General features: G+C 41.0%; 1 protein-coding gene across 2 annotated transcripts in view; it reads left to right on the top strand.

Moving 5' to 3' along the window:
- The window catches only part of RAB11FIP4 (RAB11 family interacting protein 4), a 135,485-nt gene extending 109,160 nt beyond the window's left edge, over window positions 1-26,325 (top strand). For both annotated transcript variants that reach the window (XM_063293591.1, XM_063293590.1), the window contains 11 exons: window positions 3,373-3,564; window positions 4,903-5,037; window positions 9,461-9,496; window positions 10,817-10,916; window positions 11,734-11,837; window positions 12,556-12,696; window positions 13,552-13,633; window positions 16,433-16,570; window positions 18,642-18,797; window positions 20,162-20,305; window positions 22,558-26,325. In XM_063293591.1, the coding sequence (XP_063149661.1) occupies window positions 3,373-3,564; window positions 4,903-5,037; window positions 9,461-9,496; window positions 10,817-10,916; window positions 11,734-11,837; window positions 12,556-12,696; window positions 13,552-13,633; window positions 16,433-16,570; window positions 18,642-18,797; window positions 20,162-20,305; window positions 22,558-22,674 (1,345 nt within the window). In that variant the 3' untranslated portion in view covers window positions 22,675-26,325. The remainder of the gene's footprint in view (window positions 1-3,372; window positions 3,565-4,902; window positions 5,038-9,460; window positions 9,497-10,816; window positions 10,917-11,733; window positions 11,838-12,555; window positions 12,697-13,551; window positions 13,634-16,432; window positions 16,571-18,641; window positions 18,798-20,161; window positions 20,306-22,557) is intronic.
- The last annotated feature ends 524 nt before the right edge of the window (window positions 26,326-26,849 follow it).

Here is a 26,849-nt window from a genome sequence, read left to right as displayed (position 1 = left end):
GGACGAATCCATCACCTCTAGAATGTCATCTATCCATCTTGCCTTTGGTCGGCCCCTCTTCCTTTTGCCTTCCACTCTCCCTAGCATCAGCATCTTCTCCAGGGTGTCCTGTCTTCTCATGATGTGGCCAAAGTATTTCAGTTTGGCCTTTAATATCATTCCCTCAAGTGAGCAGTCTGGCTTTATTTCCTGGAGAATGGACTGGTATATGCATATCTGATGTGATTGCACTGGTAGTTGTACACCAGCATGTACAAAATTTTGTTATTCTGGCCCTAGTTGCCTATCACTCCTGGTTGTGTTGGCATGGTAGGAAAAAACCCTTTGTGTGAGTGCCCAAGAACTTTACTGCTGTATGTATGTATGTATGTATGTATGTATGTATGTATGTATGTATCCTGGTGCACCACCATAAACCAGTGCAAAGCAACTAAAATTTGCTTTGACAAAGCTGTTTGGGCTATGGAGGTGACCTGATTTGGTTCACTGAATCAGAGAGGCCACCCAGTTCCTCTTGGAAAGCTCTGAACTGCATCAGATCAAAGCTGCAGGAGACAGCTCCTATCAGTCTTATTTCCCAGCACCAGCTAAAATGCTTCTAAAGTGGCAGCGTTGGGATTGCTGTCTCTGCAAAGCCCCCTATCCTGCACAACCTGCAGGGACTCCAGCTAGACAGTGTCTGTTGTGTACCTTTCTTGCTGTGCTTATTGTTTGTCTTTGCTCTGTTGCCATCACTAAACCTCTTTTCTGGTTTGGGAAATCCTATAAGTCTCTAAAGCGGTGTTTCTCAACCTTGGCAACTTTAAGATGTGTGGAACTCCCAGAATTCATGGCTCTGTGGGGCATTCTGGGAGTTGAAGTTCACACATCTTAAAGTTGCCAAGGTTGAGAAACACTGCTCTAAAGTAACATAAGGGGTTGGAAGGTGGGAAAGATGTAGGATAGCTGTATTGCATGTGATGGGCACGTCTGCTTGAAATTCCTTATTGGTTAGACATTATTGTTACGGTGAACCGGGTCATTAAAGGCAGTTAAAGGTTAACTATATCAGTGTTTTGTTACATTCCATTCCCCAAATCTGTAATCTTTCCATCTATGAAGAACATTAAATATATGGAGCTTTGGAATGTTGCCCCAAATGTTATTATGTACTAAATAGAAGGATGCTTGTCTCCTGGACTCTGAATGTTGGATTAATGGAATTTGCCCATTCTCAGCCTTTGAATTGACTTTATACTGAAGAGGGGAACAAAACCAGACAATACAATTCAAAATGTATTGAGTCTGTTTAAAATTGAGTCAAAGCTTTGGGGAAAAATCAAAGAAATATATTTAATAGTCTGATAGATATAAATAGATATATTTTTTAAATGGGCGTGTGTGTGTGTATACACACACACACACACACACATACTGTTTATAGTTTTTTAAAATATAATAATGGTGTGTTATATTACCATTTAGCTCATACTGCCACAAACTGCTGTGGGTTTTTCTTAAGAAAAGAATATTGTCGTCTGTGAAGTCTGATCCTTTATAAAGGATTTATATCCCATCACTCCTAGCCAACTGCAGAACTAAAAATACTCCTAACTATCTCCTGTGGGGACGTGGGGGTGGAGATGGGAGGTATTCCCAGGCCAGACTTTGAGTTTTGCTCAGGCCTGTGCTTCTACCTACACCTCCCAAATCCTGCTCCTCCAATTCTCTTCTCCTGCTAAAGTCAGATCTGGGAGGAGGTGCCATGCATTGCCCTCCTTTGAATGGCAGTTCTCTGTCCCCATCATCACAAGGCATACACGCTGAAGCCACCAATCCCGGATCAGAGGAGGCAGACAAAACACAGGTGAGAGGGTGGGGCTTTGCAGAACCACCCAGCTTTGAGACTCCTGAGGTAGCACTACCGAGAAGACTCCTTTCAATCTCCTTCTCTAGCATGAGCTGTGCAGAAGAAGGCTGAGATGGGTTCTGAAGCAGACAAAAGCAACGCAGCATGATCACTTCTTTTCAGTTTTAGAAGTAAAGGGGCCACTTTTGCTTTGAAGCAACTCTGAGGGATTGCTTTGTTTGAAGTTTTGTTGAAGCAAAGCACTGTTCGGAAGCTTCCAAAATCCCAAATAGGTAGCTGTCAAGCTAAAAAGATTAACTGCCAATAAGTGAGCCAGGATAAGTTAAAGAAGTTGAAGGCTTTTAATTTGCTTGAGCTTGGGAAGTGCACAGATACCTCAGACCATCTGTTGAGGTGTTTGTTACATTTCTAAGTCACCCTTCCACCAAGTTGGCTGGGGCATCATATGTACTTTTCTTCCAGCTTCACAACATTCCTGAGCTCAGCTAATTAGTCTAAAGTCACTCCATAAGTGTCTTGCCTAAATAAGAATATGGACCTAGGCCTTTGAAGACCTAGTTCAATATGCAAACTCTGAAGTCTTCTATCTTATGTAAATGTGTGTTGTATCACAGTCTTCCCCTGCATTTCTTTATCATTTAAAAGAACCTGGTATAATTTTGAAGTTGGGTATGTTTAAGTATGTTAGGCCCAAAAGCTGAACCGGTCTAAGGTGGATTACTTATTAAGAGTCTATCTTCCCCACCACTGTGAACCTGGCAGGGAAAATTGCTGGGGCATTTGTGTGTGTGCATGAGACTGTGTGTATATGTAGACAAGTATGTATGTATCCTGGCACTTGTAAATTTACTGAACAGTTCTTTGTGGGCCAGTGTGCCTCACACCCATCAAAAAGCTGCCCAACCCAGTCCAGAACTTATATTCTATAGGAGTGATGTGAGCTTCCCCATGAAGGTACAGACAACTGCTAAGGAAAATGTGAAGCACTTGTGGGAAGAAGAAAGAGAGCCTGGGTACATTTCAGCAAGTTCCAAGTTCCAGGAACTCATAACTATGTGTATATGAATCACAATCTGGTATATATTAGGAATGAGTATTTGTAATTATATACTGTTCTTAGATGAGTTTATACATTCAGGCAATGGCAAACCACTTCTGTACTGTTGCCAAGAAAATTATATGGATGTGTCTATCAAGGCACCAAGACAAGACTATATTTTTATGATATAAAAACTGTTTATAGCGATGTCACTCCGCATTAGAAAATGTGGACAAGTGACCTGAAAAATAGGGAGGAGGAAAGGGTTTTTTGTGTCCCCTTCTGTTTGAGATCAAGAACCAAATTTTCCTCTCAGTTGTGTTTTAGCTGGCTGATTTAACATTTCTCTGTCCCATTTGAGCCCCTCTTCTCAGCCTGATGTCCTCCAATTTTTGGAAGCATTTCCTGGTTTTGAAGGTGGAAAGCTTACTGTTAGGACTGCCCTTTTAATTGTGTCCTGATGTTTCCTTTCTTCTTTTCCAAGATCAAATCTGCTGAATCCTTCTGCATCTTCTGATCTTTCCACCTATTCCACTGCCTCCCTGATCAGTAATGAAGAACAGTTTGAAGACTATGGAGAAGGCGATGATGTAGACTTCACCCCCAGCAGTCCTTGTCTTGATGATGAAAGCAGGACACATGCGTATTCTGACCTTGGCTCATCGGTTTCTTCCAGGTTGGCTACTTTAACAGATGCTATGCCTCCCCCCCCCCCCGCCCCGCACATCTTCACCTTGGGGCTGGAGGTGGAGAAAGGGCTTAGGAAGACAACTGTGACTTAACCAGTTGCTTTGCTGTTCACGAATACTAATGCCAGCTTTTGCCTCTGCCTTCTTTTGGCAGAGATCTTGCACGTATCTTTCTCAAATCCCAAAACAGTGAATTAGAAATGCAGCATATCTTATCCAAGTTTATAAATAATTTTTAAAAAAATCTTGCAGGTTGGCATCGAAAGTACTTTTGTATTTGTGATTTTTAATATTAGAACTGAAAGACACTAATAGAAAGTCTGAATAGCAGTATAATTCCATATTGGAATCTTTAGTCTTGTTAGAGAATTAGAAATTGCTATTGCTTGGGTGGAGTGGAAATTTATACGGTATATTTTTTTCCCCAGTACATCAGATAAATTGGATTAACGGTGTATGGATAGTCAAAGCAGGAGTTAGCCACCTTAGGGCCTGGAAGCATAGGAGACCCCAGGCTCCCTGCAAAGAGAAGAAGTGGCTGTGACTCCCCCTGCCCACCACTTTTCTCCAGCTGCTGTCAATCGACGCTGTGTGAGGAAGGTGCTCAGCACCAGATCTCTCTCACTACTGGCGGCTGGGAGGGGGCATTTAAGAGGTTTGCCTGAGGATCTACAGAGCCCTACTTATGCCCATGAGTAGAGCTCACATTGAGAAAAAGGGTGGAAACTCAAATCCATTCTTCATCCTTCCATCTAGAGGACAACTTAGTTTTCACAATTTTTTTTCTTCCCAGTTTGCCTCCTGATGGAAAGTTGATGTAGTGAAGGAAGTGAGTTGTCCCCAGAGGCTGGCTGGCTTGATAACCTTCCTTAATGGAGCATGGCTGAGAAGAACGTCACCTCTCTTAATTCTGAAGTGCATATTTTTAAAAGAGCTGGTTTAAAGAATAATACCTATTTAATTGATAGTCACTAAATGGTATAAGAGAGACATTTTGGTTACATTTAATTGATCTGTGTAGGGGTCATGTCAATACCTTGCAAGTCCTCCCTTTGGATTAAAAAAGAAAAGTGGAATGTATATAGAACAAATAGCATCCCACCAGCTTCTACCATAAACATATCAGGAGCATCCCGAGATTAAGGAAATGCCTGTAAATCTGTTTGTGAATAATGGGATTATAAAAGCAACTACTGTAAATATGGCCATAAGGAGAAGTACAGAGTTTCACTTGAAAACAAAACCAAACCAGAACCCAGCTTGGTTTTTGACCTCGTAATGCCTGCAGGATCTCATTTAATAACTCCTTGCCTTTCCACCAACAGTGCTGGTCAGACCCCACGGAAAATGAGGCATATCTATAACAGTGAACTCTTAGATGTCTACTGCACACAGTGCTGCAAGAAAATCAACCTACTTAATGATTTGGAAGCCAGGCTGAAAAACCTAAAAGCCAACAGGTGAGTAAGCCCAAAGGAGTTTTACCGGGGATCTGCTGAAAAGCATGTTGGGAATGAGTGTATTCAACTCTCTCTGATTTTTTTTAGCAAAATAAGCTTTGCTAGGGTAGGATACCCTTTTATAATGGTTTTTAATGGTAGTGAACCAATTATTTAATGTCCCATTGAATCTAGTGGTCCTCGCTTCTGAGCAGAGTTGTAGAGTCGATTAAACCTTTTAACTGAATGCTCTGCATGGCAGTGAGACCTCAGTTCTAAGGCCCTTTTGAGATGTTTGTTTGTTTATTTATTCAGTTTGTCCCCGCCCACCTCCTCCCATCGGGGGAGTCAACATTCAGTAGAAGTTGGTTATTCAGTTTATAATTTAGTAAGCAAAGCCTATTTCTTGCTGTTAAAAGGATGGGCTATCTTAAACGAATGCCTTTTTGTCATTGACCAAAGCACAAGCGCCACAACCGTTTTGAGAAATAAGCCAGCATATCTAGCTGATCAAAAACTGGCCTTGCTGATTTGATTCAAGCTTTGGTTTCCTGAATGTCTCTAGTATACAGTACATACATGTCTGTTGAATGCTACACTACTCAGCCACTGTGTTTGTGTAAAGTTTCAGCTTCTTATCCCCACACTGAATGCTGCCACAGGCTTTGGCTGAAGCTCAGTTTATACTGTACTGTCATAACGCTGGAACAACACTAAAAGGGCCTGGTGTCCACTGCAGCACTGAAGAATGAGTCACTCTTTGCTATCTCTGCTTAAGGACAGATTTTTCCCCTTGCTGTGTATATAGAAGATAAAGTGACTAGTTTTTTCCTCCTCATCCACGTTTTAAATAGTTAATAGGAGGGGACACAACACAGTGGTAGAATTGATGCATCTTTTTTTTTCCTTTTGCCTGGAAATTCTTTTTTTTTCCCCTTTTGCCTGGAAATTCCAGGTTCAGTCCCTGGCTTTTCTAATTAAAAAGGTTTCAGGGACCAAGTTTAGGGTAAAATGTGTAAGATTTTTTGCTTTGGGATGAGACCGTTCCCCTGCAATGCTCCTGCTGGTATGAATTTACCATCTGCCTTTTTACACCTGTCCTACACTCAGTCCCAAGGTGTGATCCATTGGATAGCAACCACTAAGTTTCTCTACCTCCCCTGAACTTTGGTGTTGCCATTGTGATCTCAGTCTAACACTGGAAAATTCTGATTATTTGAGATTTCTGTGCACGTATTAATTCTGATTACTTGTTGAGAGAAAGAGCATTACTTTTTTTTCCCCCATGGTGGAACAAGGTCTGCCCTGTTGGCTCTTTTTTAATTCCATTTTATACTGAGATTTATTTTCATAATTTTTCTGTTTCTGTTCCTGTGCCACCTATCTGTGAATGGTGCCATTCCCACAGTTATTCTCAGCTCCGTCAAGCAAAACCCTGCCAATATTAAATGTTAGTTTTTGTGTATGCATTTATCTTACGCCCACCTTTCCATCCAAAAGCACGATGAACTTGGTGGCTAACCACAACAAAAATGAGAAGTAAAATAAAAGGAGAATGGAATGATAAAAATACACACCTCAATATTAAAAAAATATCCCTGAATTGAAGAAAGAGATTCCAAATCTCTCTTGGCAGCTTTAACTTCCCATTGAAGAAATCAGTAATTCAGGTTTCTTTAACCCCCGTGGAGCTGAGTGTGACAGATGTAAAATGTACAATAAAGAGTTGCTCTCTTAGTGTTCAGTGTCTTTCGGTGACTAATTTTTTATATACTCTGTTGATCTTTTTTTAAAAGGTTGCTGTGTACATTGCAAATTTACAACAATGGGAGTCGCTCTGTATGTTATGGTGTTATTAACCAATGTGAATAGCTTTAAAAGGGAATAACATTCATAGATGGAGGATAAAATCATCCATGATAATCAGTTATGAGGGCCACGTGTTTCCTCCAGAAGCAAAGATATAATGACTCTTGAGTGCCAAAAACTGGAAGCAACAGCATAGGAAACTAGTGCAGGAACGTTTGTCAACTTCCAGAAAAACCTGGTTGGTCACCATGCAGGCCCAGGATGCAGGACGAGATACACGTTTGGTCTGATCAGGCAGGACTCTTCTTACATGTATACAGCACAGCCTAGACTGCACCTTGAAGCTACACAACAGCTACCTGTTCTCAGAGATGGACAATGGGGGAAACTGAACAGGGAAGCAACTCCCCACAGCACCCCAGTTGGGACCTACCCTACATCCCAAGATTGTAGTGCAATTTTGGGCCACTTTTAAGGTTTTTAAGTGATTTCAAGGGTAGGAATGGGAGCAGTTTGCTGTCAGGGGTGACCCTCCACCCCACTTTTAACGTCTCCCAAAACCAAAAGTGATCTCAAAAGGTCAGTCACATCTTTCTGACGAGGTATCAGAGCATCACCAGATGGCCTTCTTTGTCCCTTTATAAGGCCGGGAGGCTGAGTGATGGCTCCCAACCCCTTAAGCGTGGCTCACCTCAGTCTGCTGTGAAAAGGGCCTAACTGTGAGCAGGCGATTGTGGTGCAGGCCTCAGCACCTGACTCAGAAGCCCACCCACCCAATTCAGGGAGGCTTGCTGTCTAGTAAGAAGCCTTTTTTTAAAATAAGAATTTTATTAAGTTTCAAACAGTCAGAAAAACTACAGAAAAACAACTACAAAGAAAAAGAAAAAAGAAAAAAACTAAAGTGAAAACACAAGAGAAAAAAATTTTTTAGAGTTACAAGAAAAGGTGTCTTCTGACTTTTAACAGCAAGGATATACAACAATTTTCCATAATCAATCCCTTACTCTATATTAAACCAAAATCACATTATTTCTATAAATCATTCCATTGGCACATTATAAAAATCACTAAATACAGTTGCTGTATCCCTTTATGTTAAAGAAAAGAAAGTAATATGTATATAAACCTCCTAATCAACTACCCCCTCAAGGATAACATTTATTTAATTATTTCTTTCCTACTACTGTTCTACACATTCCTGTCTACTATAATAAAGATCAAACTAAAAAGCATATAAATTGTCTACTATTATACTTGATAATATAACAACTTTAATAATCTTAATCATATTAAACCCAAAACCAAATATTTTTATACCTTAGTAATCTTAATCCAAATCATTAAAGATAAGTGAAATCAGTCAAACCTTAAAAGCAATCCAACTAGATATTCTTAAACCTTTATCCCACTTCAAAATAGACCAAAGCATTTACATGTCCCCACAATGTGCACATAGTTTTTTCTTACAGAAATCAAACAGCTTCCAACTTCCCCCCTCAAAAACTCCAACTTCTCTTCAGGAAACGTCCCATACATAATAACCCCTTCTTTTCCATGGCATTCCATCAGAAAATCAATTTCACTTGTGGCTTGTAACTTTAATTTCTTCAACTCAAATATCCAATCTTCATCCAGCATTTCAACAGAGATCGAAGAGACATTTCTATCACTGTTAAATTCTTCAATTCCATCCACGACATCCCCATCCAAGTGACACATTTTAAAGCTCATATTTTCCACACTGTCCTGAATGCCTTGCATAAAAACTTGGTAAGAATCAGAAAGAATCTGTTTGAAATCTCAGCGGAAGTCAGAGAAAGTTTCTTTAAGATCCTCCATGCCTCAAGCAGTAGATTATGGCGCCCCCTAGGAGCTTAGCCAACTGAGAGTAGAGCATATGAAGGAGTTACAGAGTATGTTTACACAAGTGAAAGTGATAAGCAGACAATTCCCCAGGGAAAGTAGAAGCAGAAAACTGAAAGTTCAAAACAGCTGATTCAACGTGTAGGAAAATGCTAATATCTTCAAATTTTGTACAAAAATAACAGGGAGACAATTATTTACTCTCAATGCTTCTTAGTATTTGGTTGGAAAACAAGCCAAAACTTTAAAAGAATTAAAAATAATAATAATAAACCCAAAAATAATGATAAGCACCAAGAGAACCACTTCTCCTTGCTGTGGAAAGCCTCTCTTAGGGTACATATACTTTAAAAAAATATAAATTGAGTGATTTAGAAATGGGGTGGGCGGTCTTAATGTCCCTTTAAGGCTACAGCACGGCTTGGAAGTGGTGACATCCCAGCCTCTCGGCTACTCTTACCAGTCAAGTGTGAACTCTGTTAGTGATCTCCTGGCTGCAGGCAGCCGTCTGGAGGACAAATGGGTGATTCCAGGTGTTTTCCTTTTTCCAGAAAAACACTCCAGGGCTTCAGGAAAAACCTGCCTGGGCCCAAAAAAAATTGCCACGTTGTCAGTTCTGCCCACTAAGCCCGCGGGCACACCTGTTCAGTCCATCATGGCCCCACCAGAAGTCCTAGTAAGAAGTCTTAAGGTTGCAGGTTTACTGTGTTTTAATGCCTCAACTATATTCCAAAATTAAAATCTCCTGCATCTATTTTTTTTTTAATTCTAGCCCAAACAGAAAGATCTCTAGTACGGCTTTTGGGAGGTAAGAGACATTCCAGTTTATTATCAGATCTCATCATTTACAGTTACAAATGCACTTAGACAATTGCACGGGGAAGGGAGAGCCATGCAGTTTGAATAATATCTAAATTCAGTTGTGTCAGGGACAATTCAGTCTACCTTTTGATCTGCAATAAAGACAGCCTGTTTCAGTCTCAAGCTACTTTGCCAGTCTTCTGCATCAGAACTAAAATGGCAGAAGTTAAGCAGGTTTAGTTTTTTGTGTTCTTTGATATGTTGCGGGGGCAGGAGGGTGGGATCCTCTTCTTGAGTTTCTACTTGGCATGTTTTGGCTGGGCAAAAAAAGAAAAAGAAAAAAATCCTCTAGCCCTCAGTGAGTAGAGAAGCTGTTAGGATAGTTACACAGGACAGGCATGGTTCAATGATCCTGATTTTGCATTTGCTCCAGTGCAAAAGTGAAGGATGCCTCAGCATTGTAAAAAGTGGGCAGGATGCAGCAAGCGGGGCTGCAGCAGGATAGCCCTACTCTCAGGGTGTGGGTGCTCATTACCCCTGCTGGCAGTATATCAACTGGAGGGTGGGGGTGGCTCTGTGTGACCCAGAATTCTTCACTATCTAGTTCCATTAGAAGTCAGACCCACAAAACTGCTCCTGTGAAAGTCACCTTTCTGCAGAGGTTGGTGCTACAAGCACCAAACTATGGTTGTATAAGTAATTTCAGGTTTTTGTTTGCATGATACTTTTACCATTAAAAATTAAATAATTAAAAATAATCAGTGAACGCACCGATGATTTAGCAGTACTGCTGTTTCAGAAGTCAGCCTGCTCTGAAGAAAGATCTCAGCTAAGGAAAGAGCTGAGGAAATTTGTGAAGGGTGTGGAAAAGCAGCTGGTTGTTTCCTAGGGCTGGGATTTGCGGGGTTCCTCATTAAAGATATCAGGGACTTGAACTCCTGTGGCTGAGACAACGACGAGACTAAATCAGGTTGTCTGTCACATGAGAGTGTTCTGCCTTGAGGAAACAAACTAGCACCTTCCCTTGCTGCATGCGGAAGTTTCTGCACTTACGTCATGAAAAAGCTGCAGGTTGACTCTGCTCTTACTTTAAAATGTTTTGGAATTACCGTGCAGTTTAATACTAAATATTTGCATTGAATATTAGTGGCATTATCTCCCTGTAGTTTGTCAACACTGAAAGCTTCCCCACTGAATTATAGAGTTGGATGGGGCCATTTGGACCTCCCCACTCCACCAAATGCAGAAATCCCAATGAAATCATGTTTTGAAGCCCTTTTCCAACAGGTGCTTTTCAAAGTGTTGAAATGTTTTCTTGCCTTCACAGGCAGCTTTTCCACAACAGCAATTTCAGCAGTAGTAACGGCAGCACAGAGGACTTGTTCAGAGACAGCCTAGATTCGTGTGACCAGGATATCACAGAAAAGGTAAGCTGCTTCTGCATCCAACAGAAGAAAAAACTCAGGAATGGGTTGGTGCATGAAAGGTAAAGAATGAAGGTATCCAGACCCTGGTGCAGCCTTCCACAGACTAGCATGCTCCAGGCCTTGTTTCATTCTAGTTTGTTGTATTGCCAACTTCTGAAAGACCTAGATCAATACAGTAACTCTGAGATTTGCAGTTGCAACACATCTGGTAACTGGGAAGACTGTACTTGTACAATCTGAGCTTAATTTATATGGAAACGGATAAGTAATTTAATTGGACCAAGAATGGAAGAATAATGCAAAGTATGTATAGAAAGATAGTTTGATACTAAAGGAATGGAGGAGATCCATTTCAGCCTTTCTCCACTACCGGTAGTCCTCTCTTAACAACCATTTGTTTAGTGATGGTTCAGACTTACAATGGTGCTGGAACTCTGACTTACGACTGTCCTCACACAACCATCGCAGTGTCCCCATAGTCACATGATCACAATTTGGGCACTTGGCAACTGGTTTGCATTTATGACCATTGCAGTGTCCCATGGTCACGTGATTGCCATTTTCGACCTTCCCAGCCAGCTTCTGGCAAGCAAAATCAGTGGGGAACTGCGTGATTCATTAACAACCAAGTGGTTCGTTTAACAACTGCAGTGATTGGCTTAATGGCAGCCGCAAAAACAGTTGTAAAATCAGGTCAGATTTGCTTAATGACCGCCTCACTTAGCAACCAAAATTCTGGTTCCAATTGTGGTTGTTAAGCGAGGACTACCTGTACTCAATTTCCTATGGGCTCAGCACATCCTATTTCCTTTTGTAGGTGACCTACTTAGAAAAAAAAGTGACAGAGCTGGAGAATGATACTGTAACAAATGGTGACCTGAAGAGCAAATTGAAACAGGAGAATACACAGCTAGTTCACAGGTAATTTAGTCTGCTACCCACCATGGCCTTTCGGTAGTTTACACAAGCTGGGAGCTCTCATAATTCTTCAGTTTTAACTTATTTCCCACCTGCTTTTGAAAGTAAAAAAGTCTGGCTTGAACAGAGATGGCTTGAAAATGGGGTGGCATTATAATCTAGTGGGGAAGTCTCCTTCAGTAATATTTTCTTTGGCCTTCTGGACTAACAGAGCAAGGTGCTCTCAATGGACGTTAATGTATATACATTGTGATGGACAGAAGAAGCAATATTTTATTTTTACTTTCCCATCCAAGAAAGAGAAGGGAATTTTCTAAATGTAGTGCATGGTTTAATGTGTTAAACATCACAATTGAGGCCAATGTTTTACACTGGGTGGGGGGAGCAATTCAGAGTTTGGGACCTTCCAGAGCCTTGCAAGAGGCCATCCAGTGATGTGGTGATGTCATCAGAAGGGATGGGACCCAACTCTTTTGGACCCGTTCTTTCAGACGTTTGGGAATGGGAGGATGGGATGCGTTATTTGCAGAAGTGTTAGTACACGGAGTTTCTTGAATGCTCAGCCAGGGGCTGTATCTCCAGGAGCAGATTGGAGAAGTCCATTTCAGCAGAAAACAACCTTTGTAGGAAGTGTTAAATGCAGTGGATAGCTAAAATAATTCAGTCGTGTGACTGCCAAATAAACCTGCTGAACTAAATCTGTGTGGCATAATTACACCAGAGTGCATGAGTTAGAAGAACTGCTGAAAGACCAGGAGACGTCAGCTCAGCAGACCTTGGAAGAAGAGATCAAGAGGCACAGAGAAGCCTACAGCAAATACGAGAAGGAGAAGAGCACTGAGATTGAGCTGCTCAACACACGGTAACATCCCAACACTGCTCCTTCCCCACGGCTTTGCCTCCAGGGGGCCAGAACGCCTCTTGATCTTTTGCCACTTCAGATTAAGGGTTGGTTCACATGTGCGCTTGTGGTGGTTTCTCTCTTCCCCCTGCAGCAGCTGAGTATCCCACTGTTCCTTTCCAGATACTCAAAGGCAATAATTTATTAATCTCTATCAAATTTATATAGCCATTCATCTCAAAACTGTGACTCTGGGCAGTATACAATAAAACAAGTCTAAGGAACCATTAAAAACAATTCAGCATAAATATAAATAAGACTGCAGGAGAATGGAGCAACATCCTGCACACAATACAACCATCCCGCAGGCTCCCTATTGGTTACACCAAGTGGATGATTTTTGACTCCAGATTAGGCAGGGGTAAGAGTGACTGCTTTAAGATCACCTGCTCAACTTCATGGCTGAGTGGAGATTAGAACCCGGGTCTCCTTAATCCTAAACTGTACTGTCTCTCATTGGGTTTATCTGTTTGCTATCAGTGCACCATCTCTTCTTGTGTTGATTTCCTCTGTGCATTCATATTTCTGGGGACGGCTAGGAAAGAATATCTGAGCTAGGAAATTGGTGTGTGAACCGTCCCTTAAGACGACTGATTTGTTTAATTATTTGGTGAAACTTAGAGTATCAGAAAGCTACATTTTCAAAAATTCACCAGCTATTAAGAAACTTGGGTACTTTCAAGAACTGTTTTTTTTTTTAACCTTTGGCTTCCCATATGTTGCCACTGATGAATCAAATTCAGTTCATATCCTAGCAGGACAGATAAACAGCTTTTTTGTAGACATTCAGTTATGAACCTTCTGCCTTACCTTCAGGGTTCAGCAACTGGAAGAGGAAAACTGCGAGCTCAAAACCACTGTCCTGCGACTGAAATCACAAACTGAGAAGCTGGATGAGGTAACAGAGTTTGCAAATGCTTGCTCGATATCCACTTGCCCGTAGCTTCAGCCTAGCCAACTTAATTTTTGATCCTATGTTTGAACCAAGATTGGCTGGACTGGTTTGTTGACTGAGTTGTGGCATTCCATTATAGCAATATCGCTGTGATCGGACAGCAAGAGCAAAACTTGGTATGTACAGTGTAAAATTCTGACCTTTCGTTCACTTACATTGTTTGGATAAGTCAAGAATCTACATACTACTAAAGCTCTCGTGTCTGTTTGATACTTTGTAACCTGTAAGTGGGCAGAACAGTGTGTCTTGGGGAAACAGTTTTTGAACCAAGGTACCTCAAATGGGCTAACTTACAGAATGCGTCCAAATTCCAGCACCCGTGACTCCTATGGAATAGAAATTTGGCAAATTTTATAAAATATTTTATAAGACAAAATGTCATAAAACATTTCCTGCGGTCAGCTCCTGATGTCTGACTGGGCTATACAGTTCAACATGGGCTACTTTCAGGGCAGAGACATCTCTGAATGTCTCCCTGAATTTTTAAGAACTTTTCCAGTGAAGGCAGTACATTAGAATGTTGAAGACATTGAGGAATCTGGTAAGGAAATATCTCGGAAACGGTGACCCAATGGGTCACAGGTTGTCTAGTAGTAAATAAAATGAGAGTTATTTAGTAGAACTCTGGGCTTTTAAAAAATGTATCTTGCTTCAATCTTGGATGTTTAAAAAGAATGATGTTACCTGATCAGGGCTGCTGCCAATCTAGCCAACCCTTGGCTTGTTTGACCAGAAGACCAGGAATGTTCCCATGGCAGGAAAGGGATTTCTGAATAGAAGCAATCGTAGGGAACAAGCAGGATACCAGAAATGCCTTGGAGAAGCAGCACTTAGATCTACTGTTGTTACCTTTTGCCTTGTCAGTTGGCTGCTCAGGCTGGAACTGCTAATTTGTTTGGATTGGCTGCAACTAGTGCATAGATTTGGCTGTATGGAAACATGGATCCCAGATCCATATCTCAGAGCTAATTAGGAACAGTTTAGCATTTCTTACAGAATTCGGGAAATCCAAGCTTCCTAGGGCAGTGGCTGCAATACTGTGCCCTTGGAATCCCGCTAAACCAATTTACAAGCAGTGTGCATAGGACTGGTTTTAAAGACCAAGCCATGTTGCAGAAAATGATTAAAGTTCCATCCACCACTTCTGTATGTGAGTGTGGGCTAGAACCAAACACGACTTGTTTGTGCATGAAAAACCAAGTTGGGCAGGGCAGATGTTTATGTGGGCTCCATATCTGGGGCCTGGTAGCTTTGTGTACTTTGTCCAGTAAATTGTGGGCTTAGATACCCCTGTCTTTGTGGCCAAGAGGGATTTGTCACTTGATAGTACGGAGCAAGCATACAAAGTTTTTGTATGGAGTTACGTTACAGTATCAAATAATCACCTTTTCTGTATGACTTCACGGCTCTATAACAATGAGTAGGAATGACAAAGAAGATTCTTTGGTTGCTTGGTTTGTTTGTTTATTAGGTTTATATGCCACTTTTCCTTCAGGAGTTCCAGGCCCCCTCCTTCTACCCCACCCCCCAACTACATGATGTGATGTAGATTGGACTGAAAGAAAGTAATTGGCCCAAAGCCACACCGTGAGGCTTCTGGGGCTGATGGTGGACTACAACCTGGGTCTCCCCAGTCCTAATCCAACACTTTAACCACTACACCGCATTGGCTCCCCTATCATGTTCCTCAAAGAAAAACAGAACAGTGATTCCCATAGAGTTTTCTTTATGGCAGAACATTTAAGCGAGAGCCCTTGCCTTTGGCAGAGGGAAATCTGCCAGCCAAAAGAACAGTCAGCCAAACAATCTCACATTCCCCAGTATTCGTTGTGAATGCTGGCTTAAACTCTGCTGATGCTGCTGTTATATTGAATTTGCTGGGATCACATTCCCCCACACGATGACAACTTTTTATAGTTCTTGATATCCTTAGGAACCTGATGCTGCAGCTGCTCTAATTAACAGATCACTGTGCTAACATAGTGTTTTGTTGGCTAAGAGTAAGTGTAAATGCTGTCAGAAAGCTAGTTTCTCTTGCAAGGGATGAATGTGTGTCAAAAGAAGCCAAAATGGTTGCTTGCAAATATACTTCTGTTCACTTTCTTGTATGGAAGTGAGAACTGAATGCACTGGGAGTTACTTAAGAAGAATGTGTGATAAAACTAGAAGTGGTAGGATCAAGAATGAAGGTCTGCTGAATGAACATAGATTGAATAGAGAAAAGAGTAAATAGATGGTTTGAGGGAATGATTAAATTGCAAACAAACTTGAAAGAAGAGGGGGAAGATTGAGAAAGTCATGGTTGGACAGAGGTGGCAAGATCTTCAAAGAGAAAGAGGTGTAAAGGTTGAAGAACAAAAGACAATGTAGCAGTCTTGTTAACTTTTGGAAAACAGGCAACCATTGTCTGTCTTCTGCAGATCCCAATCTGTCTTATGCCATGAACTAAGGACACAGAAATGAGAGTCTTAAGGACTGAGCAGCAGATTGCAAGGCTCAGCCGTGTTTCTCTTCTCAAAGTACCATAAGTTGAACAGTCACACATTTCAGAAATTTTCCCTTATTGGAAAAATTAGCCTGCTGGTATGAAAGGTTCCAACTGACCATTGACCCTGTCATGATAGTTTTCTACGTGCCTATGCAAATTTCTTCCACCAGCTCCCTGAAATGACAGTTTCTTGTACACTGAAAACTACCGTTAGAGTTGCAAGCAGTTTGTAACCTTCTTTTCACATTCATCAGGAGAGGCAGAGAATGTCTGACAGATTAGAAGATACCAGTCTGCGGCTGAAGGATGAAATGGATTTGTATAAAAGGATGATGGACAAATTGAGGCAGAACAGGTTGGAATTTAACAAGGAGAGAGAAGCTACTCAGGAGGTTGGTAATTATGCTTATGGCACCCAGCCAGTGTGTCTCCTGTGTTCTCCTTGATGCTGATGTTTTGCACTGAGATTAAGCAAAATCATGTTTTAAAAATTAACATAGTTTTAAAAACTGCATGTGGTTTGCATTGTGTCTTTGACGCAGAAGTTGTTAGGAAGAGTGGCTGGCTGGCAGCCATTTTCAAAATACGTTCCTAAAACCTTGAAGCCCTTTCAGATGTGCTACAATGATTATTCACAGAGGATGACATGGTGGTTTCATGGTGATAAATCTGAAAAGTTGAAGCTTGGGCTGATTGAAATGGTCCTTGTTTGGCAACCTTCTTCTCACATAAGCACTCTGCTGTGAGATTTATTTAGATAGGCTTTGGGCTTAGAAAATGACCTGTAAAAATACTGTCCTTTATTGTTTGCCTTCCTTGATTTTTGTGACCATTTTACTTGTCTTGTCTTCATGTTTCTTTTAAAGAAAAAATTAAATAGTACTTCTGATACTGCCCAATAGCTGACGTCCTCTGAACGATGTACAACTGGTTAAAACGTATACAAAATAAAACTCTATAACAAATGAACAAATGAAAAAGAATATAAAATAAGGCTATGTAAAAGCTGCCTGAAGCAATATAAAAATATGAGACCCTATGTAGAGAACAACACAACAGATAAGATAAAAATCAGAAGCTGCAAAAGCAGTGGCAATAAATGTAGCATACAATAATAACAAAGTAGTAATAAAACATTAAAGTTCTAAAACAGAAATGATTATTAAAGGGCTTGGGAAAATAAAAAAGACTTCACCTGGCATTGCAAAGTCCATAATGAAGGTGCTTAGCAAGCCCCTCTCTCTGGAGAGCATTGTCCAGATGGGGCACCAGCACTGAAAAGACCCATTCTCTGACAGCCACTTGTCTTGCCTTATTGGATATAAGAAGCTGAAGAAGGGCCTCAGGAAAAGATCCAGGCTCCAGGTAGGTATGGGAGTAGATGTTCTGGCTTTAAGTCATTTAGGGGTTTAAAGGTTCATAGCAATCGTGGAGGTGGCTGGTACCATGATGTGGCCCTGGTAAATTTCATTAAGACCATCTTGGACTTCATATTTTATATTCTATATTCTATATTTTACATTTTACATTTTTATATTTATTCATATTTATATTTTATAATGAACTCTTATTCTTTTGTTTATTGTAAACCGCCCAGAGTTGTCATTGCACAAGATGGGCAGTGGAGAAATTAGATAGATAGATAGATAGATAGATAGATAGATAGATAGATAGATAGATAGATTATAGAAGGTCTGGAAGTAGACTGATAGCCAGCGCAGATGGTACTATTAGCTAGTTCCAGATAGCAGTCTAGCTGCCCTGTTTTGAACTAACTGAGTTTTCCAGACCATTGCAACAGCCTGAACAAAAGGTTGCCAGCGCAGGAACAACCACTGCAATCTTTGTTTGGGTACAGTCATAACTAGTATTTCAGTGTAAGCCAACAAAAGGCCCTCCCAGCCACTGAGGCCACTTGGATCTCCCGGGACAGCGCTCAAGCCGAGAATACCCCTATGCCAGGGTTTCTCCACCAGGGTTCCATGGAGCCCTAGGGTTCCACAAGAGGGGTTGCAGGGGTCATAAATCGTGATCTCCTAGGTCATGAGGGGTTCCCTGGGAGATCACGATTTATTTAAAAACTTGTTTCAAATTCAGGCAACTTCACATTAAAGAGGGAATGTCATTCTTTAGTTTAAGAGGGAAGTGTCATTCTTTATTTTAGTTTAGTTTATGAACACTGTTAATGCATATACAGGCCTACACATGAAACAAACATAATAATTTTGTAACTTTTGGCCTATATTTGAGTCTGAATGTGCAGGGGTTCCCCGAGGCTGGAAAAATATTTCAAGGGTTCCTCCAGCATCAAAAGGTTGAGAGAGGCTGCTTACGCTATTCATGTTCCTTGGGATACATTAGATCTTAGTTTTAATTAAAGTGGCCAGAATTGGCTTTGTGCCCCAGATTATCCTGATGTGTTCATGGCCACAATGGTTCATTATGCCCTGCTTTTTTGTGCAGCTTATTGAAGATCTGAGAAAGGAGCTGGAACACCTTCAGTTGTATAAACTTGAGTGTGAGCGGCCCGGTCGAGGAAGAAGTTCTTCCAGCTTGAGTGAATTCAATGCCAAGACTAGAGAAGTGGAAATGGAACATGAAATTAAGCGTCTAAAACAGGTGAGGTGTAGTAGGGGCTAGAGGATGAGGGAGCAAGAAGAACCTTCTCTTTCAAAAGCAGCTGGGTGGTAGGAAGCCAAAGGATTTGTCAACTCCCCCAGGCTTCTGGGGGTTTGAAGTTACAAACACCTCCTCTTTGCCAAAAGTTTTAAGCAAAAGGACTGTGTCATTTAAATAATAAACATCTGGATTTTAGCATTCACAAGTCTTTAGCTGAGAGCTGACCGTGAAATTTATCTGGGGTTGTGGGGAGTTGTCATTCAACAACTTCTATCAGGGCACAGATTTCCCACCTCTTTTCTGTTTATTAGCTCACTGCCCCTCCATTCTTACTGTCCCGCAAGGCTATGAAACTATAGGGCTTGCCACTGTGTATTGCTGTTGCCGAATAGAGCAAAGCTTTTCAGGTGCATTTAATTTCACCTTTGAAACCATGGAGGGACTACACAGGGGTGATGGATCTGGGTGTGGGAAACTATCCAGTTTACATTTCCTATTTAAAATCCTGGTTCTGCTGATCTGATTTTAAAAACAAAACAGAAACTGCACTACTGAAATTGACAAGGACTTTTTTTTCCCCTACTTCCATAGCAACTTCTCTCCAATATCAAATCCAAAGATAAAGCTTCTTAGAGATGTTGTCGGTTTTCCCTTCTTTCTCCTTTCTTGCTTAGAGGAGCGGGAGCATTTATTTGGGAAAAGGTTGGCATTAGAAGCTCCCCCAGAAGCTGGTTGGAAGCTGGCTTGGTGACCTTGGGCCAGTCCCTCTCTCTCAGCCCAACCCACCTCACAGGGTGGCTGTTGTGGGGAAAATAGGAGGAGAAAGGAGTATTTGGTATGTTCCCCACCTTGAGTTATTTATAAAAATAATAAATGTGGGATAGAAAATAAATAAATAAACTGGTAAACTCAGCAGTTAATTTCAATGAAAGTGATGAAGAGCTTTCATAGACTTCCTTTTTGAAAGCTGATGTCATTTGCACTTGTAAAGCTTGGGGTGTGTGTGGAAATAAGCAAATATTTATCTGAAGTATCCTTAGGGTGCTAAGCAAATGGCTCCTTATTTGCCTTTTGTGTGTGTGCATGTGTGCTTTCCGTCAGTCTTCACTCCTGATGACTGCTTGGACCAGTCCCTGCAGTTTTCTTGGCAAGGTTTTTCAGAAGTGGTTTGCCATCGCCTTCTTCTTTCTATGGCCGAGAGATGGTGACTGACGCAAGGTCCCCCAGCAGACTTTGTGCCTAAGTTGGGACTAGAACTCACCATCTCCCAGTTTCTAGCCTGATGCCTTAACCACTACACCAAAGTGGTTCTAGTTTGCCATGCTGGGCAACTAACTTCCTTTCTTTCCTTCCTCTCTTGACAGGAGAATCAGAAGCTTCATGACCAGAATGATGACCTCAATGGGCAGATCCTTAGCTTAAGCCTTTATGAAGCTAAGAACCTTTTTGCAACGCAGACAAAAGCCCAATCGCTGGCAGCTGAAATTGACTCTGCCTCCAGGGACGAGGTAAAGAGACTGGTAGCAATCCCTTGCAGCTAATTAAATGACTGGGCTGGCAAAATATTTCTCAGCAACCAGCTTGGAAAAAGCCTAACTTGGTGGGGAACTCTGATGACATTTGAAAATCAGATTTTAGCACTGCCAAATTTGCTCTGGGATGTTTTATTTCAGTTTGGCTGGGCACCAGCATGCAGAGGCACCAAGGCATCAGAATTGGCTAAAATTCCTGTCATTTTTTATTTCTCTTCTGTCGTACATCCATCCAACTGAAAGTTATTCTTCATTGCTGGGTTATGAAGTTATTCTTCATTGAGAATTGCTTGTGTGCACCACTCAGGAATTGTTCAGGAGCATCTCCAGAATCTTAGGGCTACCAGGTCTGGACTGCAAAAATCGGGATGACCATTGGACGGCAGCAAAGCAATACAAAAATGCAAACCTAGAATTAGATAGTAAGTGGGTCTGCCTGCCTGCCTCCCCTCCAACCTGCCTCCTCTTTTTTTCAGCATTTCATCTACAGTCTCAAATGATTCAGCTCACAGCATGCTGACTTAGCTTTCTGTCCTTTGTGCAGCAACCCCATCACACATTCAGGAAGTTATTCCAGAATTATGCCTTAGTTTAAGAAAAGTTTCTGTTTTGGCTTTTGTTATGGAAGTAAATCTTGAGTAAAGGTTGTAAGATGTGTTATCAAATGCTGTAGTTTGAAGATGAAACTGGGTAACTGTGTATTTATAGAGCATGTATTGTGTTTGCTTTAACTATTCTGAGTATATGGAAAGTAATGTAAGTCCCTCATTTTAAAAGAAGCGAATGATCCTTGGCATGATTCAGGCTTATTTTAACTCTGCCTTAGTTGTTATTCAGTGTGCAGAGCTAGGTGGCTGACAGGAACTATAGATAAGGTCTTGAAGAGGAGAAGAGCCCGTGTTGAGAGTGTTGAAGTTTAAGCTCATGCCTCAAACCAGCTATGCAGGAGTGGCAGTCTCCAAGGATGGATGTGGTCTATCATCTATCCATCTCAGCATCACAACATTTTCCCATTGTTCTCTCACACACTAATTGACTAGGAAACACAAATGGGAAGGTTGATTTGATTCCTAAAGCTTATAGAGCAGTTTTAGCCCACAATCCAAATGGTGCATTCTACTCTCCAGGAGTGAATATTAGTGTTTCATTCTTGTGGAGGAAAGTAAAGTGCTGCAGGGGAAAAGAAATGGTTAAGGGTATGCAGCTCCTGGGTTTAGAGGGTTAAGCTTTCCTTGGCTTTGCCAGTGCTGTAACGTTGGATTGAGAGTGTGAAGCCCGAGGTTCAACCCCACCCTTAGCCTTAGAAGCCTACTGTATGATGTCGGGTCAATCAAATTCCCTCAATATACCTCACAGCATAGGTGTGGAAATTAAAGTTATGTGGGGTGGAGGGAATATATTATGCATGCCACTGAAAATAGATTACAGATCTCATACATTAAAAAATGGGGCTAGGGTTAGGAAAGCTGCCTGGACAAGGTTTTCCACCTTGTAGAGGTACATGGCTCCATCTTGTTGCAGTAAGACCTATCTGCCTCAACTTGTAGATCTGTTTCTGCTTCACAAATACCAGCGTCTTCTGCATAAAGAACAATTGCAGAGTTGCTGAATGAAGAAAAGTAGCCCTGCTGCTGATTAGAAATGAGATACCTCCTCACTTGGTGGTGCTTTGAAGGGGAGGGCCACTCAAATTCACCGTCAAAGCTACGTGCACCTTAGAAGGACTGTATAGTCTTAATAAATAAATGTGTTTACCAACCCTAGTAGCTCGAGCTTGGTTGGCCAGTGGCAAAACTATAGGAGTTGTCCAAAAGAACTAGAGGACATTGGGGTGTTTTCCCCTATGAGAAAATAAATGACTGAATTAGTCTTACGTGCCCAAGAATTGAGATTCATACCAAAGTATAATTTGACTCTCAAAGGCTTCCAGGGAGTTTCTGCATAAAACAGAATAAATTAACTGAGACACAAGGATAGGGTGATGCTTCTGCTTGAAAGTATGGGGCTGAATTCATTATGGCTTCAATAATTTGTAGTATGAAGGTGAAGAAATAGCCACTCTTCTTCCATCCATCCATCAAATGAATCACTGTTAGAATAATCTGGAAAGATAGATTCATTGAAAACAAGTTTGACATTCAGGAGAACTCTGGAAGAATGGACATAGAGAATCTCTGGAATAGTTGTGACTACAGAGGATGTCTTAATCTAGTCCTTTTTCATTTCAGCTCATGGAAGCCCTTAAAGAACAGGAGGAGATCAATTACAGATTGCGCCAGTATATGGACAAGATCATCCTGGCTATCCTAGACCACAATCCATCCATCCTGGAAATAAAAAATTGAAGATCGGGGCAGGAAGGGAGGTGGGAAGATAGGATACCTTTGGATCCAAGTATCACTGTTTGCTACTGTACATGAACTTATAAATATATACATATATATAACTCTCTCAGTATACACACACACCACACACACATTATATATAGATATATAAATAGAAAAAAAAACTTGTGTGGATACACAGGGCGTGTTTATATCAGGTTTGGTATATTTTGTGAATCATAATTTGCATTGATCCATTTTTCATGCACTTTCTCTGGAGGGATGTTAGGGATTATAATGAAATAACCATGTAACTGGATTTGCACTGTTTTAGATACTGGACAGAAAAAAAAAGATACTACCTCTAGATGAAAAGATAAAACACGATGGAAACAAACTTGTGCCAGTCCTTATCCTACCCCACAAACAATGCTGAGTTTTTATGTCTTATGAATAACCCTCCTGTCATCATCTCAGAAATGTCTTGTATTATCAGGTTGAATTCTTACTGGTGCTGGCTGTGTTGTTTAACTTTTGCCCGAGTTATGCTTCTGAAGTCCTCTCCTTAGAACAGAGTGTATGTGTGATACAAAGTGGGTATTCCAGCAAATTATTAGTTTCTGTCTGAATCTGGACTGGTTTCATCAGAAAGCAGTTTCTAAATCTTGAACCCAAGTCACTATGAATCCTTTGGGATGGTGACCAGTCTGCTGTATTCCATGGGCCTCTGAGGTGCCCAAGAAAACAGTGGGTCAGGGGGTTCAGTGTTTTCTTGAACTTCAACTGCCAGACTACTTTGGAAGTACATTTTCAAGGCTGAGCTTTCTCACAAGGTCACCAAGGACCCAGTGGTGGGAGAATAGTAACTGCCCCAGGTCATAAATGAGGGGTGCTTTTGGGCTACCAAACAGTCCCAGCACTGCTTCAGCCTCAGCAACAACAGCATTAAAAAGTGGTGGTTGCAGAAAGCTGTTTGGCTCCCCACTAAGGGTTGGTTCATTGTTCATTGATAAGAACTCTGCTGCCACCATAACAAATAGAAATCAATGATTTTTAAATCATTTCGTTTTACGCTGCTTCATGTCAGCATTGAGAAAAGCATCTTCTGCTAATAGAGCAGTTAAGAAGTGGAGAAAGATTTTTTAGAGACCTGTGGGTGAAACTGATCCTATTCTTACTGGCAGGCAACACTTTACATGGTTCTCTTACAGTTTAAGGGAAAAGGTGCTTATTTATACACACTAATATTTATTTGATGCAATTCTGGAGTTCACTGTTTGATGAGTCACTGAAAACTTCTGCCTAATTCACTGTGGGTGGTAAGTGTGGAAAAGCCAGAAATGACTGTCCACTAAGCCACACAGCTCCCTGCAGCTATAGGAAAATACCACCTCACTTGGTGCCACCAATAAATATTCTCAGACTCATTCAGGCTTTTCATGTGTCTTCCCCTGCTATCATCACTGTCACCATCAGCACCTCCTGCTTCCTTTTTCTTTCCAACTTTGGTGCTGTAACATCAGCATTCATTCATTTTCAGAGCAAATCCTTGTGAGATTTTGTACATCACCACCCAAGCATACTGTAGGGAAATCTGTAAAGTTGAGTGATGGCTTGTGCAGGGACCATGGGGAAAATGAATTTTGTCTTTTCAGTTAAAGATTTCTCCATTCCTGCATGGGATGTGTTCTGGTGAAAAAATAGCATAAAAGCCTATATGTGCATTGCATGCAACAATTCAGGTGCATAGGTATGTGCAGTCAAATGCATACAAGAGAGGAAGACTATGTTACTATATAATGACCTGCATGCAGGCTTTGTGGTCTTCGTACATCAAAGGTAGGCAACAAGATATCCTCCCTGGATATTTGCATTGCAGTTCCCATAAGCCCTGATCAGTGTAGCTGGTGGCCAAGTATGATGTGATCGGTAGTCTAAAATAGCTGGAAAGCCACAGATTGCTTTTCCCACCAGACATGAAAGGGAACTGCATGCCCTGTATAATAGTTAAAATACTATATTGGTCCATATGTATTGTTTTCTTCTGTAACCCATTTCCAGTTTCAAATGAAGATGTCTTTTTTTCCTTGCAGTGTCCTGAGTAAAGTTTGCATAATTAATTTTAAAGCTAGGTAGGGTCTCTTCAAAAAATAAGTCAAAAGATTGAATCTGATGTTACTTTATCAGTTTAATCTTCTAAGCATTGAAGCCCCTTTTCCAAATTGTGTATAATCATGGTATACAAATCATAAAATTATGTTGTGCTTTAGCATTTCACATTCAAACAAGTGTTACATTTCTGCACAAATATATATATATATCATTGGGAAAAACGGGGGGTGGGGGAAAATAGCCTTGTGTATATTGGTTGTGTTTTCCAATTGGAAGAAATTAGTAAGAGGGCTAATAGTTAATACAAGATGATGCTTGCTAGTGCCAGCTATTACTTTTACTCAACATCTAAGCTTCTAACACCTCTTTTGCTTTTGACCTCCTGCATTTGATGGGAATGAGATTGAATCCATTGTATCACTACTTTTTAAGTAGTCAAGTCATGATCAAATAAAGTATGACCCTGAATTCTTTTCCCAGCCAGGGTTTGCCAATCCCTTGCACTCCTTGCACTCCTGGTACTCCCAGAAGGCACCAACTTTATTCGTGGCTGTCTTTAAATGAGCCTTTGTGTGCATGGGCTGCTTCGAACAACATTCCCCCTTTTCTACAATATCCACTCACTGCAAACTACAGCAGAGCTTTCTATGGTGTGGGTGGGTGGGGGGTGGGGGGTGGGGGTTACTTTATGTAGCACTGCAGATCTTTGGAGGGTTTATTTTTTACAGATGGCCTTTCAAGAGTAGAGTTAGACTACTAACTCCAGCTTGCTTTTGTTTTATCCTGATGATATTTTAATGCTGTGAGTTGCTGATTTCATCAGTAGAGGTAGACAGGACAGGAAGCAAAATTTATCTGAAAGTTCTTGAAAGCTGAAAGAGCTGGGTATGTTGAGTTTGGAGAAGATTGAGGGGGAGATGTTCAAAGTCTGCCAGAGAGGGAAAAAAAATCTCTTTGGGAGTTAGAGATGAAGTGAAGCAGTGAATGGGTAGAAACTGAAGGAAGGGTTTTATATGAAACATGGGCATAATTCTGAGGAGAGAGGAGCGGTTTCCAAGAGATGGCAGGAAGGCTGTCTTGCTTGCAGATAGTTAAATTAGTTCAGATCAGCAAGTATTGAGGGAGAGAAACCTTCCTGATGTGGTGCCTCTTAGGGAGATGTTGCATCTCACACTTGCTGTCATCCAGTACTCCCAGAAGGCACCAGGTTGAGAAAGGCTGGGCTAGATTAGCTGATTCCCTTACAAGTCAGTGGACTGTATTAAATTAATATTCTGCTTTCCTATCTAATTTCAACCCATGAACTTTATTTGTGGCTGTCTTTAAATGGGCCTGTGTGCATAGATGATCCATAGAAACGTGAGTAAACTTTTGATGGTGTTTCTAGGGGCCAACAAATTCTTTAGCCGACTGTCTGTCTGTATTCTATGACTGCCTTTGCTTTAGCACAACAGTTTCAAAGAAATTGATGCAAATAACTGTGGCCTGCTTGTCAGCACAGCTTATTTAGAATTCATATTTCTGGACATGAGTTTCCCCAAATGCTACAGTTTCCAAGCATGAGTTTCCCCAAATGCTACAGTTTCCAAGTCATCCAATGGACTTTTTTGGCCAGTAGTACAAGATTGCATTACAATGCAATAAAAAGGAAAAAAAGGCAGGGCAACAACAGATTCAAAGAGGAAAACAATTCATTTACAAGTGAATGTGCTGAGAAGTTTTGAGACAGGTTCATTTACACGCCTCTGAGCAAAGACTGCAGGAGTTGGGTTTCTTTTGCGGTGGAAATGGAAGGGGGGTGGACATGATATATGTTGAGACTATAACTTATAGGCATATAGCTGGGAGAAGGTCACTATTTCTGAGTAGGCACGGATACGTTTGTGCTAAACAAGGATTGCCATGTAGGTTATGAAAAGGATTGTTGCTACTTAAAATTGGGTTTAAGCTGTAGGCATAAAACTTATTAGGAAAGGTGTCCTAATTTTAAGGGTGAAAGATGCTCCTGGTGAGCTGTAGGATTTTTGCCACTGGGAGTTTTTTTTTTTTTTTTTAAATTCAGCTGCTGAGAAATCGTAAAGTCC

The sequence above is a fragment of the Candoia aspera genome, chromosome 2 (genome assembly GCF_035149785.1).
Source record: "Candoia aspera isolate rCanAsp1 chromosome 2, rCanAsp1.hap2, whole genome shotgun sequence".
Taxonomy (NCBI): Eukaryota; Metazoa; Chordata; class Lepidosauria; order Squamata; family Boidae; genus Candoia; species Candoia aspera.
This window is presented reverse-complemented; position numbering and strand designations above follow the sequence as displayed.